The sequence below is a fragment of the Nymphaea colorata genome, chromosome 11 (genome assembly GCF_008831285.2).
Source record: "Nymphaea colorata isolate Beijing-Zhang1983 chromosome 11, ASM883128v2, whole genome shotgun sequence".
Classification (NCBI taxonomy): domain Eukaryota; kingdom Viridiplantae; phylum Streptophyta; class Magnoliopsida; order Nymphaeales; family Nymphaeaceae; genus Nymphaea; species Nymphaea colorata.
Window position 1 is genome coordinate 13,463,028 of NC_045148.1, and position 19,901 is coordinate 13,482,928.

Consider the following 19,901-nt stretch of genomic DNA (forward strand, 5'->3'; position numbering starts at 1 on the left):
ACGCGGACCTCAGCACGAGCAGCCTTCAGGCTTCCACGCTGCCTCGTGGGCGAAGTTCTCTACAAAAATTTGGGCGCGCAACGGCGCTTGCGTTTGAATAAAAAAGAATAATAAATTCCCCCAATTTCTATCCCCTTCTCAATCAGATCTCCCTCTCCCTCTCTCCCTCTCCCGCGGGAGGTAGTCCCATGAAGCAGCAGCATCGCAGGCATGAGAAAGCGGTGGAGGAGGAGCACGAGGCTGAGGATATGCAGCATGGTCCCTTCCCCGTCGAGCAACTTCAGGTGACCTCTCTCTGCTTCATACATTCTTCACTAAGCAGATAAAATTCTGCAGATTCCTCGTTTTCGTTCCGCTCCAGATTGTGTTGCTTGGTTAGTAATCGCTTTCTGCAATTGTTTGGTTTTCTTTGGTATCTGAGTTGGACGTCGGAGGAAGCTATATCTTATCTGGGTCTTGGTTGTGCTTATTAGTAATTCTGACCTACAGCTTGGGGCTGGGCTGTAGATCGATGTTCTTCATGTGCTTGTCCTCGGTAGTGACTTCACGTGGTTGCCCTCGTTTTGTGTGACTTTGGGCGCTGAATTGCTTCTTCGTCGTTTTGAGCTAAGATACCAGGGTGCGCCTGAAATCAAGTCGCACCCGCGTCCATGTCGACGCGGACGCGGGTGCGACCTTGGTTCGCACCCAAAACTTTCAACTCTGAGTCGGGTGCGGTCAGCCGCAGCTGACGACTCGTCGGGTGCGGTAAAAAACGAGTCGGCTGTTTTTTAAGATTTTTTTTTTTTATTATTTTCATTGAGAACGTTAGGACTTAGGGCACGATTCTCGCCTTTGCCGCAGCCCGCTGCTCTCCTCTCTCTCCTGCGACTGCAACTTTGCGAGACTGCGATCCTTTCCTCCCTTCCACCGGCGTCGGCTGCGATCGTCCTTTCCACCGGCGGCAGCTTCCTCTACAGTCAAAGGGCTCACGTCTCTAGGTCTCTTCGTTCGTTCCATGCTCACGTCTCGGGGTCTCTTCGTTCGTTCTCTTCAGTGGAGCCGATGAACGGTGGCATCCTGTGTGATATCACATGAGTGAGGCCTCCATCCCTTCTCTGTCTCTCCCTAACCATTCCTTCTGCGCTTGCCCACATCACTGACATCATTGATCTTACCGATATTCCCGATTTCCTCCTCATCGAGCTTTTTCTTGTAACTTGTAAGTGTTCGTGTTGTTCTCTGGCTTTCCTCTTTCAGAGATGATTTTTTGGGACTTGGTTGGTGTTATTTTCTCCCATTGAGTATGGGGCGGTTGGTTTCATTTGCTGTTTGAGTGGAAGTATAGAAGAATGAATTTGGAGCTCTATTGTCTGTCTCTTTTGCGAAATCTTGATGATCTGATTGAATTCCCAAATGCTCTAGTGAATTCAGGAATTGTGTTTTCCCTTTGTCCTAATTAATAGTTTCGAACTTTCGGTGGTTTTCTTCTCTTTTTTTTTTTCCAATTTTAGATGTTTTATGTTATTTACTGCTTTAGTCTAGTCTGTTCACTCTGTTGTTGTTCCTTTTGCTTTCTCTTTTCTCTTTAGCATGTGTAAATTGTAATATGCGGCTTACCGTGTGATGGCATCATTTCCCCCTTCGTAACCATTAAAAGCTAGATCTTCATTACTGTGTACAATGTAAATTAGTGTACCCTATCAATATCATCTCTTGTTTTACCTTTGTTTGCCTCCACTGGGTGTGTGTCTTTTCTCTTTTCCTTTATTCTTAAAGTTTCTGGCCTTCATACAGTTGGCTCATATACTTTTGTTTCCTATTGTTAACTGTTAAGTGTATTCATGACCATAAACTATATAAATCTTTTTTTTGTCATCAGTTCATTAATTTGATTGTTATTCTCATCAGTTCATGAGTTTGATTGTCATATTGCACTTCTTATTTGCTTAATATGCTAGTGCGCAATTATGCATAATAGTTCTTGTACTTCTATTATGAGGTTTAGTATGGAATTATGTTGTGCAGATATGGATATCTATCAATGAATGTGATTCTGTGAATTCAAATTAGAGTATATTTCTTGTCAAATGTTGAACTGATGATGAATAATGATATCATGATTAGTAAATTGTAATTTTGATCTTGTTATTTAATAATTTTGTGGTTTATAGACAATTTTTTGTCATATATTATTATTATTATTATTATTATTATTATAAAATACTCTTGCTGCACCGCTGCACCTAAATTTTTAGAGATGTGCTGCGCCGGCACCCGCACCCGACACTCAGGTGACATAGGTTTTGAGCATCGCTTTCTTGATACACTTCACCTTTCGGATCAAAATGAGTTATTCTTACCAGTTGATTTTCACAATTTGTGATTCTTGGGTGGTAGGTTCACGGATATTGAAGCAGTTGACGTTCCCGATTTGATTTCTTGAATTGTGAGCTGGGTTTGCCCCACTGAATTGATGGCCTTTTTCTGTTTTTTTTTTCTTTTGTATTTCAATTTCATTCCACCTAGGTAATTTGGACCTTAATTAGTTTCGATCTGTTTGGTTTCAAGCAAATGAACTACAACGTTTTGATCCGTTTCCTTTCTTAGATGCCTACATCCTTTTTGTTGGTATTTTGCTTCCGGGTGTTGGTTCTTTGTTTCTTGATCTGGGTATGATTTCTTTAAGATTTTAAATTTATCCTATGAACTTTTCACTTTTTGTTATACCAATTTTTTGTTGTTATTTGGCATAAATTTTGGTGCTACTGTATCTGCTTAGTTGGATTTTTCATCAATCATTAATGAACCATTAGTTTCAGGAACCGTTATTTCTTTTCTCCTGGTAAATTTTTTGCTATGGTTTTGGGAGTGCAGTACTGTCAAATGGAGAAATGTGTTGCGGAAATTCTTTCTTCTTCTCTTTTCCTCCTAGCTGTTCATATATCCCCTTGTTTATCTACACAGACTCACAGAGAGAAACTGCGACTAAGTAGGCCATAAATCGTTCTTCTTTAATCCAGTTTGTATTAGAGAAGTCTAATTTTGCCCGTTCTTGATTTCTGTCCCTTTATATGATGACATAATACATCTGATTTACCACCTGTTGGGCACTAATCATTTTAACTTTCCATATTTAAGGCATCTGGAATTGCTGCAGTTGATGTCAAAAAGCTCAAAGATCCGGGCCTTTGTACACTGGAAGCTGTGGTCTATTTACCAAGGAAGGAACTCTTGCAAATCAAAGGGATCACCGAGGCAAAAGTTGATAAGACTATTGAAGCAGGCATGTCATCGTGATTGATAATTACATTTTTCTGTGTTTAATGTCCTTTGTCTAGTTCTTTCTGGAGCAAATTCCATCTTGCAAATGTTTTTATTATAACATTCTAAAAGTTTATGCCTCTTCTGATTTTCTGTGTTTTTGTCTTGTGCAGCATCTAAGCTGGTCCTGCTGGGATTCACCAATGCTAGCCAGACGCATGCTCAACGGCTTGAAATCATTCAGATAACTTCTCGTTCTAGAGGACTTGACAAGATTTTAAAACTTGACATGTTCAAGCCCTCTAAAATCATGTCAAGTTCTCTGGAACCAGAAGTTATCTTAATGAACATCCCTCCAGCACTCTATGTTTATGGCCACATGAATAATTACTTGCTGCAAATTTGAGTTTCTGTTATCCTGACAGTAAATCACTTGCTCTTTTGTTTGTAACTGAGTGTTCACTTGTTTATGCTTCTCCACTGCTGGAATTCTCTTTTGCACCATCTCATGGTGCATATCTTGCAGAAAACTGTTTCGTGCGTTTTTCCATTTTTCATAATTTTTGTGCAGAAAAAATCCTAGTGGAAGAACGGCTTCCACACAGCATGCTGGCATCAACTAATTAGAAGTTCTCCTACGATACAGGCTCACATGATGATGGAGTTGCTCTTAAGTTCAGAGAAAGATGGCATCTTGTGCCCTATTCGGCAGTATCCCCTATACGACATCTATAACTCTTCATGGTGGCACTCTTGTACGTTCTCTCTCTCTCTCTTTTATATATATATATATATCTGTGTGTGCGTGTCAAATGTTCACCTGAACTTTGAGGGAATTGTCTATACAGCAGACAATTGTGTCCAGCTCCTTAACATGCTGTTCTCAGGTGTTCAGCAATGCTGGATTCATTAGGCCTAGAAACAATTTCTCAATCAGTCTCAAGATCTGATTTTGTAAGCCATATGTAGACGTCAAACTCTGAGCCTGTGCAAACACCTTAACCTATCCTTAGAAATTTCGTACGATGTGAGAAATACTGGTATGGGTTCTAAGTTATATAGTTGTCTTTCATGGTCGTTGGCAGCACTCTTACCAGTGAACTTGAAAAGCTTGGCAAAATCCAGTGGCAACTAGTTGCATGTATTTCTTGGAACAATGTATCTCATAGGAATATATTAGCTTTCAAAATGCATGTTGATGAATTATTTTCTTTTTTAGCTACCTTTGGATCAAGGAGGTGGTGAAGGAAAAGCAATGTACATTGATGCAGAAGGAACATTCAGGCCACAACAGCTTCTACAGATTGCGGAAAGGTACATCATTTTCTATTTCAACCCTTGCCTGTTACAAGCTATTCACTAACAAATTCTCTTTGAAAGTGCAGATTTGGATTAAATGGTGCTGATGTATTGGAGAATGTTGCTTATGCTAGAGCCTATAATACTGATCATCAATCAAGGCTTCTTTTGGAAGCAGCCTCAATGATGGTGGAAACCAGGTGTGCTTAGCTTTGTTAGGATAGTATTGCCATCATGGAACTGCATATAATTAGGAGCTTTTAAGGTTACAAGATAGTAGTGCAATCATGGAACTACATATAATGAGGAACTTTTAAGATTACGCATATTAGCAGAAAGGTTCCAAGTTGGCAGTTGCATGGCCTCAACTTGGTTATCCGCTTGCTGAGCTTGATTGGCTCATGTAGTTTGTGGAAACCGTAATGTCAATCCAATCTATATAGAAATAATGTAGGTATTGACTAGCCGTGGTGGAGTGAAACCAATTTTGCTCAAAATAAGTAATTAGGTTCATGGTCCTTCAGGTGATTACCATGATTCATTGGCATGAAAGGTGGCCTTGTCATTGTTTGTATGGTTCCAAGTCGGTAATTGTTGTTGTTCCTTTCTGTCTAATATTCTTTGAACTTGTTGATTCCAAGGTTTTAGAAGCAACAACTTGCTAGTCTTGTTGGATCTTGCAGGCCTTCATATCATACTCGATTAATCACATTTCATTGCTATATGTTAAAGTTAAACCACTCATTGTGTTGGTCTTTTGTGTTCCTTTTATTATTTGCACTCTATCTCCAATTAATCTTTGGAGTAACTTGTTGATCAGGTTTGTTATCTTGATTGTGGATAGTGCCACAGCTCTATACAGGACAGATTTTTCAGGAAGAGGGGAACTCTCCGCAAGGCAAATGCATCTTGCTAAGTTTCTCAGAAGCCTGCAGAAGCTTGCAGATGAGGTAGGCATTAGCTTCTTTCTTTAGCTAAGTTTCTTCTTTCATTCTTTATGACCATCTTTTTGTCCTGTGTTGGTAGGTCATTTGTCCTACTTGTCTTGAGGTTAGGGTTTAGGGATTGATAGTTGATGGTGGTAGTGACTCATGAAAAAAGAATTCAGTGGTTTCCTCTAATTGATGGTTTATGTTGCATGTTGTCTTTGTTCATTGTGTTCGACATTTGAATCAAGTCCATTTCACTTGCTCAGGCATCTTATATTCTTGGCTGATGGCTCTATAATGAACTTCTGTAAAATGACCTTCTTTTGGTCACCCAAATTAAGCCACAGAACTTGATACTCTGAACCCGAAGCAGAGTTAGCTTCTTCTACCAAGATCTAGCTAGGTTTTACGAAGTTACAGTTAGATCGTGCTGCAGATTTCTTACGAATTTTCCTTGCTGCGGTTTGGTGTAGCAGTCGTGATAACTAATCAGGTCGTTGCTCAAGTGGATGGATCTGCTATATTTGCGGGGCCCCAATTCAAGCCCATTGGTGGCAACATTATTGCACATGCTTCTACCACGAGGTTTAATCTCAACTCTAGTATTTGTTCTGTAACACCCCAGAAGTTTAGTCCCGTATCGAAAATTGTGAGGGATCTTCAAGGGCTTATAAGGGGGGGCTATTAATGAGATGATTGTCCTGGTTCCTAGCCTTTTTAGGATTGGAACCGAAACTGCTAGGGGGCGGGTTGGGATCCGTCGAACCAAGGGCCGGAGCCCGGGAGTGGGTCGGGTTGTTATAGTGGTATCAGAGCAGTTTCAACACTCGGACCTGGGGTCCCACACGCGTGTGCCTTAAGGGGGGTGGATTGTAACACCCCAGAAGTTTAGTCCCGTATCGAAGATTGTGAGGGATCTTCAAGGGCTTATAAAGGGGGGCTATTAATGAGATGATTGTCCTGGTTCCTAGCCTTTTTAGGATTGGAACCGAAACTGCTAGGGGCGGGTTGGGATCCGTCGAACCAGGGGCCCGAGCCAGGGAGTGGGTCGGGTTGTTATATGTTCTCTTACTAGCTTTACTATTATGAATTTTTTTGTAGTGAGGTTCAAATGAGTTGTCCTAGGCCGCTCCTTTTCTACAAGAGTGCAACTACTTGATTGCCCAAAATTTCGTTTGCTTGGCAGAAGATAGCTGGGTTCACTTGATTCACGGGGTTGTCTGTCAGAGCGTTCAATTTGGCAAATTTTTTTGCATATTTTGTTTATTCAGTAGGGTGCTATTTCTTATGGTAGGAGAATGCCCTTCAGTATGAAATTTTTATTTGTTTTTCGTGTATGTATATTTTTACTTTTCCTTTGGATTTTTATATATTTTTATATACTTATTATGTGTTAGGCTTGCTCTACGGAAGGGGAGGGGAGAAGAGCGCATCTGTAAAGTAATAAGCTCACCATGCTTAGCTGAGGCTGAAGCACACTTTCAGATCTCTACGGAAGGTGTGACTGATGTTAAGGACTGAAGGATGCTAGCTATCAAACTCATGTTTTTTGGCCGACATATATGCATGCATATCTTAGTACAAATTGAGATGGAAAGTATTGCATCTAAGTGTTACATAGAAGTCGTTGGAAGTTGCTTTCTAAATGAACTGGAGTCAATGGCTAATTTCCAAAGCAGTTGCTAAGGCAATACCCCAGCAGTTTAAAGGCAATGTAAATTTCTATATGCATGTGTGGAAACGTTCTTTTGTATATCTGAAATGTATATGTTATTTCCCTAATCATCAAACGCGCATGAGGCAGTCCCTGCTTCTTCCTGCCTTCAATTTTCTTTTCTGTCCAATGTAAGGACTGGAAACAGCTAAAGATTGGGAATTTCCTGCATTGCTTCACTTATAAACGGAGGTGTTAGGACTCTAGCAGGCCCACGGGCTTCTTTCTGCTTATGGATTGCACGATGCTCCCGTTGCTTGCATCAAAGCCTCTGCGTCCATCAGGCATTAGAAGAGTACTCTCAAGGGTCCTCCCTCGAAGAGGTTTGTGTTTCTATTGCAAGGTCAAATAGTTGCTATTCTTGTATTTTGCAGCTTACCGTCAGTGGTTAAAAATCACCTGTCATGTACGTATTCATGGTTCCCAAGTTATTTTTCTTCTTTTAAAGGGCCATGTGTCATCAAGTCCACTATTTCCGAACTTGGAAAAGGGTCGAGTTAACTGATTGACTGATAATGCTGAATGTTCGTTTCGTTCAATCTCATTCCATTTGTAGTTCAAATGTAACTCTTCTATGACCTCTCAAATTCTTCCATTTCACCGTGAGCTTCCCTGGTACTCATCCTAAACTTTTCTAGACTGCATGTATTTTTCTCGCACGTTCCGTGGACAGTAGGTTTGTGGCCTCGCAATGATTCTCCACATTAGATTCCGTCCAGCGAACTGCTGATATGGATGGTACCAAAGAACGAAACCATCAGTCGGAGGTCGTTCAGTATAAAGTTGGATTGGTTCCTACACCAATTTGGGTGCATCCTGCACCCGCCAGGCATGGTCTAAAATCCTTGGGTGAAATAACGTGCAATTCTCGATTTGATCTAATTGAACCGATTTCTGGGTCGTGTGCGGGTACTGGCATTGGTCATACTCCTGTCATCCGAAAACTGCGAAATGAATTATAGGTTCATGCCAAAAGGGCAAGACAGTCCTCTCTAGGATAACCTGCCTTGTTTTTTTAATTCATCAAACCTTGATGCAATATAAGTGATTGATATTAGATTGCTCACATATAAGCAGGCCACACCACAGTGAACCATCTGTAGTTTCAGAGTATAATTCTTAAAAACCAAGCCCAACAGTCTTTTGAAGAATCGTCTAACATCAAAATGCATCATTTGGAAAAATCAAAGTACATACTTTCCAGTATACAATTGTTAGTTGAGAACCGTTTTCCATTTTATTGTATAGAAGAAATGTAAACTGCTATCATTTTGCTCAGCCAAGCCAAAGTTAGAAGAGGAGAAAAACGATGGCAAGGTAGGTTTTGACACTTATCAGCAAAAGGTTCTCGTCTCTTAAAAAAACGCACAGAAACGCGAGGCTTAAATACAGGTGTATAAAGTAGAAGGTGGGCTATTAAATGAGGGTTTTCTGTAGTTAGAAAAAAAAAAGAATAAGAATTAGAAGAAGGAGAAAAGGATGATGGGGGGAGAAGACGGTGAACTTCCGGTGCTTAGAATAGTTTGCTGGGATGTAAGAAGCTATGGTGATGCAGCTGATGCTGTGACTTTCAAGTCAGTAATCTCTTTTCCTTTCTTGCAAGTCACCGGCGCCGACCTATTCTTTTCTAGACCATGACCCTGGAAATCAAGGAGGCGCTCTTCAGATATTGTACTAGGGCCTGCGCCAACACAAGTGGAGATTTTTAGAGGAAAGGCGGCTCGCCCCCCAAAGATTCAACCAGTGCTTCTCAGCCAGTCGGCGCCTTCACTTCAATGTATGTGCATGTCTGGGCATCTATTTTGTGTTCGCCGAAAGACGGTAAGTAAATTGAAGAATTGAAAAGTTTAACATGCAAGAGAAGGAGACGAGACGAGGGGGATGAATGGGCCGAGAAGGAGACGAGACGAGGGGATGAATGGGCCTGACCCGCTTTTCTAGTGTATCAAAATACCCCGTAAACGACCTTCCCTACCCAAAAGGAAAAAGGTAGGTACAGTTGGGCCTCTCATGGCGTGCACTAAATTCTGCATTAATTTACTTCAGGTCAGAGGACAGTGCCCTGGTCTTCCTCATCGTTGTTTCTTTTATAATTATTTTTCCTGTTTATGACCGAACGCGTGAACTTCCTCCGCCGATTAGTGTGGTGAATAGGAACCAATTAATGTAGTTCTCAAGAATTTTTAAAAAAAAATATTTTGCTCTGCCATGTGCCCATAGCGATGATGATCACCGAAAGAAGGAAGGAAGTGATATTCTGGACGTAAGCGAGATAAATATTATATAGTTGGTGAGGCGGGGGTCCATTCATTGAGGCTTGGGCCCGCTATTTCACATAAACTAAAAAAAAAAATAGCAAGATGAAGGCAGTGAAAGGAACAGTGTTATCAACCGACGCGTACATCCCAAGCAGTCACATGCATGTGCATGCAATGGCTAGTTATCCACGACGCAGACGGGACAGATGGGTAATGATGAACTCGATGATGACGATATTTCAAAAACATAAATAAAAAGTAAGTTCTTTCCACACAAAATAAATTAAAAAAAACACGTTTACGTAGCGTAGAGAGATACCAAAAGCGTTCCGGGTCGGAGCAGCCGTCCTCCTAGGGCCAGGTAGCTACTGGCTACGTCCAGGCCTAAGCTTTAGTTTTAATATGTCGGAGTCTTGGGAAATCGACCGAGGAAGAGAGAAAGGGTGAGGGAGCTCGTTAGTGCCTGAGTAATACCCGGTCGTTAAGCTGCGGCTGGACGCAAAGGTAACGAGTAAAGGAAGCCTTTTGCCGTGTAAGGGAGCTGCACCTCTTTCTAAAGGATGGCGTCTTTCTTATAGGAATGCGTCTCAAGCAGCAACCAAACTGCTGGATGCTTATGAAAACGGAGTTTCATCTCTACAGAAGGTGGATTCTGATAACAGCCTTAGCGGGGACTGCTCGTGGGGCTGCAGAATTTTCGCATGGATTGATTGATGACCCTCTTTCATACGTCGATCAAATGGGGCCGCTTTGTTTACTACGCACCAAGGTCTCGTCAGCTACGCTAGGGACGATCCGTGGCATATGAAATTGATTCCAAGAATCAAAAGAAATCGTCTGCAACTAGGAGAAAGCGACGACTAATTAAGTTGGGATAGCACTTTCCACTTTCCAGGCAAAGATGATTCGCCATAGATCCGGCACTCATCTTTACTGGGGACCCGTGCCTTTCTTTCCATGAAACCTTATCGTAGGGTCCAACAATCTGATTCTCATGGTTTTTGATTTATCAATCATTTGCCGTATGGATGGCCATCGCTCGAAACAGCAGGCCCCGCGTTTGCAACCGCCTCGTGGTTGACGGTCGCAGACGACGACCGCTTCATTCCTGGCGGGCCATCCATATCTCCCTGAATTTTGTAGGGGGGGGGGCCGGACAGGACGGGCCCCGGCCCCTAAGAAAGAGAATTTGATAACAGTGTCATAGAATGACCACAGCTGTTTGGGGGCCTCCCAACTCCCTCCCTGATTGACTGCCCGGAGCTTCAGCCTTGAGTGGACTGAAGGTCCGACCATGCAGAATTGAATGCTTTTTTCAAGCATCAGAGGCCAAGCATCCAACACTACGATTTCAACAACATCCATCCGAGCCAAGCCAAAGTTGTAGGGGATCAACTGTGAGACGAACCCGACTTCGGGCTTATGTCCTTGCAGTTCCTTCGCATGCAATCAGAGATATGTAGGAACAAAGTAGCGGGAGCCCAAAGTTGCAGTTAGGGAGAAAACAAATTCTCTACAAGCACTTCTAGCGAGAGTTGAGGCCGCCAAACCAAGACAAAGGAGAGTGCCCCAAAAAAATGGCGAATGAGCTATCTGATTCTCAAAAGGGGTGCTTTAAGCTCAGATGAGGGATATCACCCTTTTCAGTCCCTAGAAATATGTATCGAATAGCCAGTGCACATGGTCTCCTCAGAATAACACAGTAAGGAAGGCAGAATGTCGCAGTCTGTTTTGCCCATTGTGAACAAAGCCAACCATGTCATTGATGATATTTCATGTCAAATCTGAACATATCTCTCTCTGTCATGACTCCACAACCAAGGCGGCAGGAAAGCATGCGCTCTTTCTTATAATTTAAATTTCTTTTTCTTGGGATTTGGACACAAAGAAATTGGGGCCCTAATGAAAACTAAAATTTGGCAATTTCATTTTTTTTTTTTTTTTATCGGAAACAGCCACAAGGCGAGTTTTCTTGGAAGAGTGCGTCCTGGCTCTTCATCTTTTGCGATTGTTGGGACGCCCTAAACATGTGCTGGGAATGCTGAAGTTGGGCAGCTGCCCTCCACTCCTCTGCCTTCCTGTGCACCCCGGCCATTCTTTTCATGAGCTTCTCTTCAAGGTTTGACCGCATCTTCTGTATCTTCACCTGCAACAGGTTCAGTAAACCCCGTTACACATTACACAGACGGTCACCTGTAGCAATTTCCCTTCTCTTCCTTTCCCAATGCTTTCCCTCTCTTTTATTTCCTTTTCTTTTTTTTTTTCTTTCGAAACATAAAAAAGAGAAAAGCTTTCACTTTGAAGATATATAAACAAGGAACTAGCTAGTTTCCGAAAATCTTGCAAAAAACCATTTTTACAAGAGATAAGGACATTATGACGAAATAAAATTTTAAGGCCATACTTTACAATATGTGAACACTTGACAAGCTAGCACTAAGATGCCTCGTATATAATGTAATTGCACTATTATCAAAGCACCTTTAGCATCGCAGACATATTTGTATCACCTGCAGTACCGATTCAGAGCTAATAGAAAGAAACATAGCAGAATCATGTTATTGATTTCCACTCTAGTGAAAATAAGAGTACCTCAGAAGACTACGCTGTTAATCACAACTGTTGACCCACGGGTAGGGATAAGCAAAACCCAGACCACGGAAAAAAACAAACAGCAGCATAAGCTATTGCATGTAAGCCGTTGCATAATCAAGCGGATTTTTTTCGTACTAACAACTCTAATAAACTGCAAGGACCCGAACAAGCCAGGACAAACCAAACCCTGCATTAGAAGCAATACTGCGTTGTCAAGAATCAAGATCATATCAATGACATCACCATCCAAACTAAATTGTTCTTCCGAAAAGAGAACGAACACAGGCTATCACGGGTAATAACTTTGGTTCTCGAATTGAATTCTAGCACGCTCTCTAGGCATTAAAATCGAAAAATAACTCCCATCAGACGTCTACGAACAGACTTACCATCATCCCGGAGAAAAATGAGAGATGAAGAGGGGAAAAAAGAAAAAGTTGAGAGAGAGATGAAGAGGGGAAAAAAGAAAAGTAAAAAGAGATAAAAAGGGATTAACGATCTCTCCACGTCGAATAGGAAATTGACCGAAATCAACCACACAATTATGGGATGGGCGTAGCATTTTCAACGGACCCATTAAAAATTGAATAAAAAAATTACCATACCTTCATAAAGAAATACGTCGACTTTTCCGTGCACAGTTTTGAATCTTGAGGGAACGAAGCACGGTCTCAAACGTCGACAGAAGGGTACAACAGCCAAGAGGGTATCCATGTGAGTTTGCGGGCGGAGAAACAAAACAATAGAAAAAGAAAACTGCGGGGCTCGAGGTAGCAGGTTGAAGCCAGAAATTCCCAGCTAAGCACAGGAATAGTCATTTCCTCAACGCAAAAAATGAGCATCAGGACACTCAGCGAGCTATTTCTTGGGAGATAATAAAACAATGTCTAGGAGCTATATGCACTAGAAAATGAGGGAGTTCCTGTCATATTAACGTGACAGCTTGGTTTAAACTTAAAGAGAACACCCTCACAACACTCTGTTCTATATGAGAATATTTCATGCTTCTAAAAGTTCTATCCAAAGCTTTCCCAGTAGAAGAACGTTACAAAAACGACGAAACTTTGACGCCGCACGTCCACATTAGTAGAATCTTCTACTGCGCTTCGATGACTTGGAAGGAGTAATCGTTTTTGCAGTTGTGAAGTATAACTTTTTTTTTCTTAGTGCAAACAACGATGTAGAGAAGGAAAAAAGGTATATACAGATTTTATATTAGAGGGAAAATACTTTCAAGTTTCCAACTGAAGAACCAACCTCTAGCTTTCTTGACTGCGCCTCTGCTTTTGCACTTTGTAGGTTCACCCAAGCCTGAATCCTTGCTTCTTCCCTCTGATACCTACAAGGACATGCGGTAATCAAGAATGAAAATTTCACCATCAGAAAGGAAAAATGCACATTCTGCAGGAAACTAGCATGAACCGCTGGCGACGACAACAGGTTGGCTCAAAATTCAGAAGTTTGGGATTGTGTGACTTCGTATGAAAGTAAAGCTCATATCCAGCAATATACCGACTTTTTCAAATCCATAATAAGGGGAGAACGTCTGGAAACAATTAAGACTAAGAGGAGCCTAAAAGGAACCGTTCGAAGTACTTCGCTAAAATTTCTGAACCTACAGAAGGAATCAACATTTGGAAGTTTATCAAACACTAGTTCTTTGGAAAACAAACTAAGCCAGGAACACAAGCAACAAGAAACCAGTCAGAATAGAATATAGTCACAAATGTATTGCTCTTTGTCACCTTATGCAGCACTTAGTTTTCTCTTCATCATCCCAGAGAGAAGCCTTGCAATCTCCGATGCTCCTCCTTCCAGTCCCCATCTCAAAATGTCTTAAACTCTTTGAGATTTCTTCTTCCTCCTCTTCTCTCGAACTCCAATTGGATGTGCCAAGATCGATACAATTGAACTGGTTCCCGAGATTAAATTTGGCAAAATGGCAATCCTGAATCTCCGAGATGTCTATAGCTGAGTTTGGGAGAGGATCACCGAGTGGCCCAGACCTTGTTGCTGGTGTATTATGCCTGGGTGGTGAAGGGATCTTGATGGGTGTTGGGCACCTAGAGTTTCTTGAGCTCGCAAGAGGTGTCATCTCTGTTCCAATGTCCCTGTGACGTATCTCCGTCACAGCATCAGTACCAGCATCCTTCATGGTTTCAGCTTCCGAACTTCTAAACAAGAACCCTTCTTTGAGTGGCTCGCAATATCTAAAATTTACTACCACGGGCTCCACATTGTCCGCATATTTATCTGCAAACAAGCAACAGAGTATTCAGCGGAAGTGGTAGTAGCAGCAATAGTTGGAGGAGGAGCGGAAGTGTTAATGGCAGAACGTTGTCAACAGCAGTAGAGGGGGGGGGAGGAGGAGGTAATATTATACCAAGAAAAGTAGATTTTTGATCAGAAGGAAAAGGCCCATTATTGCTGTGGACCAGAGTTGGCACTTTCTCATCTGAAACCCTGACCTTTCCTGCAAAAGTCTCAGTTTGGTAGGGAGCTCGGTTCTGTTGTATGTCATGGGCTACTTTTGGGGGCTCAGGTTTTATGGCATGCGCAGGGGACTCGTTGCATGACGAGCTGATAAGCCATTTCTCTGCATCATCCCATTTGGAAGGGAAAGGTTTTCTTGAGAAGTTGGCAAGGGGTGATCCAGTGGCGTTGAAACTGGAAACAGGTCTGCCAGGGGTTGATGGAGTTTCCAGTGACCTTCTTTGACCTATAAGAAGACCGGCTTCTCTTACTCTGTTACCAGGACTACCGACAAAGCGTTTGGGGTCTGCACTCGGCTTAGCCATGGGAAAAGACTTCACAAACTCTGAGGTTTCCATGAGATTGAGCTTGCACAGTGGAGCAGTGTGGTCTGCAAATGGGTTTTCTGTGTCTTTATTGTCAACGCTTGTATTAACCTCCAATGGTGATTCCTGGTACAGCAAAGACGGCCATAAGTAAGAATGAACTGAAACAACCAACTGAAAAGAAACACTGTTTGGCCAAAGAGGAAAAGAAAAAGGCACAAAAAGCTTAGGTGCTTTACCTTCTTGGGTTGAAACAGGTATGTGTGTTGAAGGTGCTTTGGGTTCTTGAGATCCATGGTGGAAATTGGTAATCTGCGTTGTTGGTTTGGGGGATATAGGAATCGCTTTACCTATGCTCGCTTCCTACGTTGAATCATGTGGTTCCTGAAAACCTTTTCCTAAAGAAAAAGACAGGTCTGACGGGTGAACAGTACCTTTACTGGTTGATGGTTAGGTGTTCACAGGGGCAGGCTGGATGCTTTCTCTTTTCGGCTCCTCCTCTAGAAACGCAGGGGAAGGGGTTGTCTGCCCTTGATGAAGAGTGGCTTAAGTAAGAGGATCAAAAGCAAGCGGAGAAGGGAGAGAAAGAGCGACCGATGAGGGAAGAAAAACAGCAACCAAGGAGCTACAGTGACCTGTTTTTATTTTTCTCTTTCTTTATTTTCAGAAAGAAGGAAGCTTCTTGTTTGATATCGTAAGAACGGGACACTCTCGGGGACAGCAGGAGCTCCTTTGTCGCTACAGACCAAATTCTTGTTTACTTATTTGTATCGTGGTTTTCCCTTTCGATTAAACAAACGAACTGAAATTTGAATAAACAGGGTCAATCAAATATGCTAATTATGAACGTACCATCTTGCGCAAGTACCAAACCTCGGTTTTATAATGAATTTTGGAAGCTTGCATTAAGGTGCTCCCCTGTCCTACTGCTTTATTGCTTTCTGTTACCTTCCCAACGTTTGAAAGACGTACGTAAAAGAATACTTCCTATGAGAAGAAGAGAAAGAGTGTGTGTAAAAAAATGTAAAACTAAGGTAATGACTAGAAGTCAAAAGAAATTACGGGGAAAACGAAGAGAACGATTAGAATCAATCCAAGGGAGATCATTTTTTGGCCAAAATATTGTTAAAAATCAGAGACGCCCGGTTGAATATGAGAGAAACGGAGGCGTCTTCCTTCACATTATTTGCAAGGACCATGTGGTCTTCCGTGAACAGCGAAACAATTACTACTATTGTCGGGGATGAGACGAGTAGCTCGGGTCCTGTGGAAGTTAAAGGTGTAACTAGTTCTTCTTTTCCCCTCTGGTGAAAACTGGATCAGAGCGATGGGCATTATTAAAAATTTTGTCTGATAACGGGAAGAATCTACCTCCTCCTACTTTTCTTTTTTTTTTTTTTCTGGGTGAGAAGGGTTCATGGGTGATCCGCCATCTCATTTACAAGATCCTGTTCGTCTAAAATCAGACTAATATGGCCCCTCCCACCGAATCCCACATCGATTTATCCTTTTTAGAATGGGAGGGAGTCAGGAGATAGTAATTAGCGAGTAATGGTCTTCCAAATGGATGTACACATGCTCATCATGGAGTCTCCCTAGAAGCGGAGACTCCGATCACTCCGGTCTTCGATCGGCCCGTCACCATGCGTATGGAAAAATCCATTAAATCTTAATCACCCTTAACAAGGCAAGACGGTACCGCCTAGATAGCACTTCATTAATGACAATTGTGCGTAGCTGCTTCGGTCGAGTTATGTTTGATCAAACAGACACCAGTTTTCTGCAGCAGTCAACTCCACTTTGACCACATGTTCTTGCTGGCAACAAGGATAACTGACACAATTGGCCTTATATTTCATCCTTTATTCATTTTCTTCAGAGTTCATTAATAAAGAAAAATTTCCTGATACGGACCCAATGGGTTGTCTAAGTACCTTCAAGTCACAAGTGCCATTGTTTTCTGAATTCCTTAGGATGAAACCAACTCTTCAAATATGGCGGCACCCTACTGATCACTTTGTTCCTGGGCAAGTATTTCATAAGATCAAAAATACCTCACGCTTTTTCATTTATATGTTTGTAGACTTTAGGGGTCGTCTGGCAATTGAAATACTATGTTACTCAAACTAAGTCTCGGATGAAAGCATCTGCGGCTCACTCAGGTTCAAAGGTGTCGAACAAGAAAGCAATCCATTCTTGCTCTTCTTGTTTTTCCAGTACATCAATGTTTGATGGAGAAAAGCAATTTATGGAAAGGTCAGAACTAATTACCATACTGCTACGCATGCCTAGCAGGGAGATGCACATAATTCAATTCAATTCAAGCAGCAGCCTCAAAAGATAAAAAGCACGAGTAGGCGAGCATATAATCAATCGACTGTTCACCCATTCCTTAACTTTGTCTTTCTATCCTAAAGCACTCGCTTCTTATTAGCTTCCAGTATTCCCAGTTGCCAATTCCCACTGCGGGGACGAGACGAGCCGAGCATTTGTGGGGGATAGATGGAGCGCCCTATGTCTTGCATGAAAGGGTTTTGTTTCCCAACTATTTGCAGCTGATATGCCTTTTTTAATGTTATTTTTAAGCCGAATAATATTATTTTTTACTATAAATTAAAACTATATCATGACAACCGGTCCTTGTAATAACCATGACTTTTGTGTTTATCTCTCTCTTTCGTTAACGGTGGATTGAAAGGACACTGTGAGAAAAGAAATGAAATTATAATTCACTAGCAGCCAAAAGTCATTAAATTAAGTCAAATTTTAGATTCTGTTGTTGTTACCTTTATATCTTTAATGTTCCGTGTAATTTTACAGGTTTTTGTATTTTCCGGTAAAATTGGTTGACTTTAAAGAAACAAATATACGAAATTAATTTTGACTATTTTATTATTCATAAAATCCACAATATTGACATTTCTTTCTTTGGAGGATATGATAAACTTGGGTGACCTTGTGAAATCTGATTCTAATAGTAAATCTCAATGAGACTAAACCCATATAGGTATGGTATATAATTTTTCTATTAATGACTTAAAGTAATTTATTTAGGAAAAAAAGTTCGCGAAGACGAATTATATATTGCAAATGGTATCAAAATCATGTACTCTGTCCATCTGCCTATTCATGTGGCAAATTGATCGTGTCCCTTCGTCTATTCAAGATTGAAGAGGGGGCATAAAGAAAGTCAAATTGCAGGACCTGGTGTAGAAGCTGAAGATGCAATTGAAAGGACATGTACACAAACAAAGGGGCAGGGTGGCGAGAAAGGCAATGGTTGCATTAAGTGTCAGCTCTCTGATACAACTCAGTTAACTACAAACTACAAATCTTTGCAGCCTTTCACTGGTTGTCTTTTTCTTTTCCTGACTTGCCCGCCTCCTCAAAACTCCCATTCTTTTGTGAAATTTTACAACAGCCCCTTAAATGGGAAAATTTTTCTTTTTTCTTCTTTTTTTCCCAAAAAAAATGCCAAGCCATGTAGCATTTCCAAATTCCACTCAATGGCCACAAAGGCAGGTTATATATATATATATATTCATGAGATCAATGTGGTCCTTCACTTGAACCACTGGTTAGGATGAGTGACACAGTTCTGGATGAACTTCTAAAGCAACCAATTCTAATTAAAACGGGGTGCCGTTTGTTTACCCAGGATCTGACGCCAACCCTAAATTCATGTCTCTATCAAGCCATAGAATCTATAAGAATGGCGTGTAGATTTGAGGTTCTCGTTTGTCCAGCAAATCTCGTGGATGGGAGGCTTGCTTTAACTTCGGATCAGTAGGAAAAAAGAAGGGATTACAAGTTTTCATTACAATTCATGCATATTTCAAGCTAGAGAACAAAGATCCCTGTTGAAATCCGTAGACTTGAGATCCTGAATTCTAAGATTAGATTTCATGATCTCAAATCATCACCAGCTGGTAGGAGAAAAATTTAGATCTTTGGTTTATTGGATGTTAATTAATGTAATGAACCATTGGTTGTAACGTTCTGGAGGGAAGGAAGAAACGACTGTGAAGCTGAAACAAGCACGGCCGGCAGCTGATCTTTGCAGATGGTGCTATAATCTGGTCCTCTGGTCTTAGTAAATTTGGATTCATCTTCTTCCTTGCCCGCCAACGAAGCTACACGGAGTTTGGCCATCTTGAACTTGCATCGTACCGTGAGGTCTGTTCTTTGCCTGAAATGTCGCTTTTCAAACAGAGAGTATAGAAGAAGACAGGATCGAGTATATGCGGGACCCCAAGTGGTGGAACAAAGCGCCATGTGTCCGTCCAATGGACCAGTGGCTTGCTTAGTTAAGGGGAGGAGCATATAAATCTATGCAGAACTAGCTAACTAGCATATCAGAATGTGGTCGATCGTTGGAAAGATTGTTACTAGTTGTTAATTTCTTCTGTTTGATATCATCGATGCGTGTGTGCGCGCGTGTTTTTTCATTTTTCAACTATTCGAAGAGAAGACCTGCTATCACCATCTGCGCCTTGGCGTAAAAACCTCGAGGTTCTTCCTGAGCTCCAGTGGAAGTGATGTCCCCTGTGCGTCGCATCTCCTTCATGGAACTCTGTCAGCTCGGGGTGATATTCATAAGCGAATCTTAACATAGTACTTGATTCTGATTTACCTGGGATCTCAAATCCTAAGTGATCTAAAATGTTGGAGTCTTGGATCCGAGATTTCAAATCCTTGACTGTTAACTAGGGTACTCTTAGATGTGTTCTCTGAAAGATGCATGAGGACTTTGCAGTCCTTGCATTTTTAATTCACAAACATCAAGTCAGACCCCTTTCCCTTCAGGACAGTGATCCATAGGTGTAAGAGACAAGGATCTCAAGTCAGGGTTCTTAAATTTGAATTTTCATGTTTTAGAAATCATGCACATTGAGTCAAACCTTTGGATTCAATATTCGGGGTAATCAAATGCCCATCTAGTTCTTCTAATTAAGTATCTAATTCTGGTGCAATTTGAGACAAACGTGAACAGGAAGTAAAAACGACAAACGCTGAGAAAAATCTTTAAACAATTTCTGTACTTAGTTATTTCCTGCGGTCCCTA

General features: G+C 41.5%; 2 protein-coding genes across 3 annotated transcripts; one reads left to right on the plus strand and one right to left on the minus strand.

Annotated features, from left to right (window-relative positions):
* Nucleotides 1-19: 19 nt before the first annotated feature.
* Nucleotides 20-7,356, plus strand: LOC116263562 (DNA repair protein RAD51 homolog). The gene is made up of 8 exons (XM_050080359.1): nt 20-284; nt 3,121-3,265; nt 3,417-3,643; nt 3,918-3,998; nt 4,463-4,557; nt 4,629-4,742; nt 5,363-5,492; nt 6,869-7,356. The coding sequence occupies exons 1-8, from the start codon at nt 189-191 to the stop codon at nt 6,908-6,910; spliced, it is 930 nt and encodes a 309-aa protein (XP_049936316.1). The 5' UTR covers nt 20-188; the 3' UTR covers nt 6,911-7,356.
* Nucleotides 7,357-11,117: 3,761 nt separating this feature from the next.
* On the minus strand, nt 11,118-15,501 carry LOC116263862 (uncharacterized). 2 transcript variants are annotated; one of them, XM_031643664.2, is made up of 6 exons: nt 15,271-15,501; nt 15,076-15,199; nt 14,422-14,962; nt 13,784-14,291; nt 13,296-13,377; nt 11,118-11,589 (listed from the first exon to the last, which is right to left on the minus strand). In XM_031643664.2, the coding sequence occupies exons 2-6, from the start codon at nt 15,130-15,132 to the stop codon at nt 11,386-11,388; spliced, it is 1,392 nt and encodes a 463-aa protein (XP_031499524.1). In that variant the 5' UTR covers nt 15,133-15,199; nt 15,271-15,501; the 3' UTR covers nt 11,118-11,385. The 2 variants fall into 2 exon arrangements, with proteins under 2 accessions (XP_031499524.1, XP_031499523.1); XM_031643663.2 differs by having other exon boundaries at nt 15,076-15,501.
* Between the last annotated feature and the right edge of the window lie 4,400 nt (nt 15,502-19,901).

Excerpts from the sequence above, each read along its gene's own strand:
- LOC116263562 (XM_050080359.1), top strand. The coding sequence starts at position 189 with ATGAAGCAGCAGCATCGCAGGCATGAGAAAGCGGTGGAGGAGGAGCAC. Across the intron at positions 3,644-3,917 it reads TGAATAATTACTTGCTGCAA|GTTCAGAGAAAGATGGCATC; the intron begins ATTTGAGTTTCT and ends AGTTGCTCTTAA. Across the intron at positions 5,493-6,868 it reads TGCAGAAGCTTGCAGATGAG|GCTTGCTCTACGGAAGGGGA; the intron begins GTAGGCATTAGC and ends ATTATGTGTTAG.
- LOC116263862 (XM_031643664.2), bottom strand. The coding sequence starts at position 15,132 with ATGGATCTCAAGAACCCAAAGCACCTTCAACACACATACCTGTTTCAA. Across the intron at positions 14,963-15,075 it reads ACCTGTTTCAACCCAAGAAG|GAATCACCATTGGAGGTTAA; the intron begins GTAAAGCACCTA and ends TTGCTGTACCAG. Across the intron at positions 13,378-13,783 it reads AAAACTAAGTGCTGCATAAG|GTATCAGAGGGAAGAAGCAA; the intron begins GTGACAAAGAGC and ends ATGTCCTTGTAG.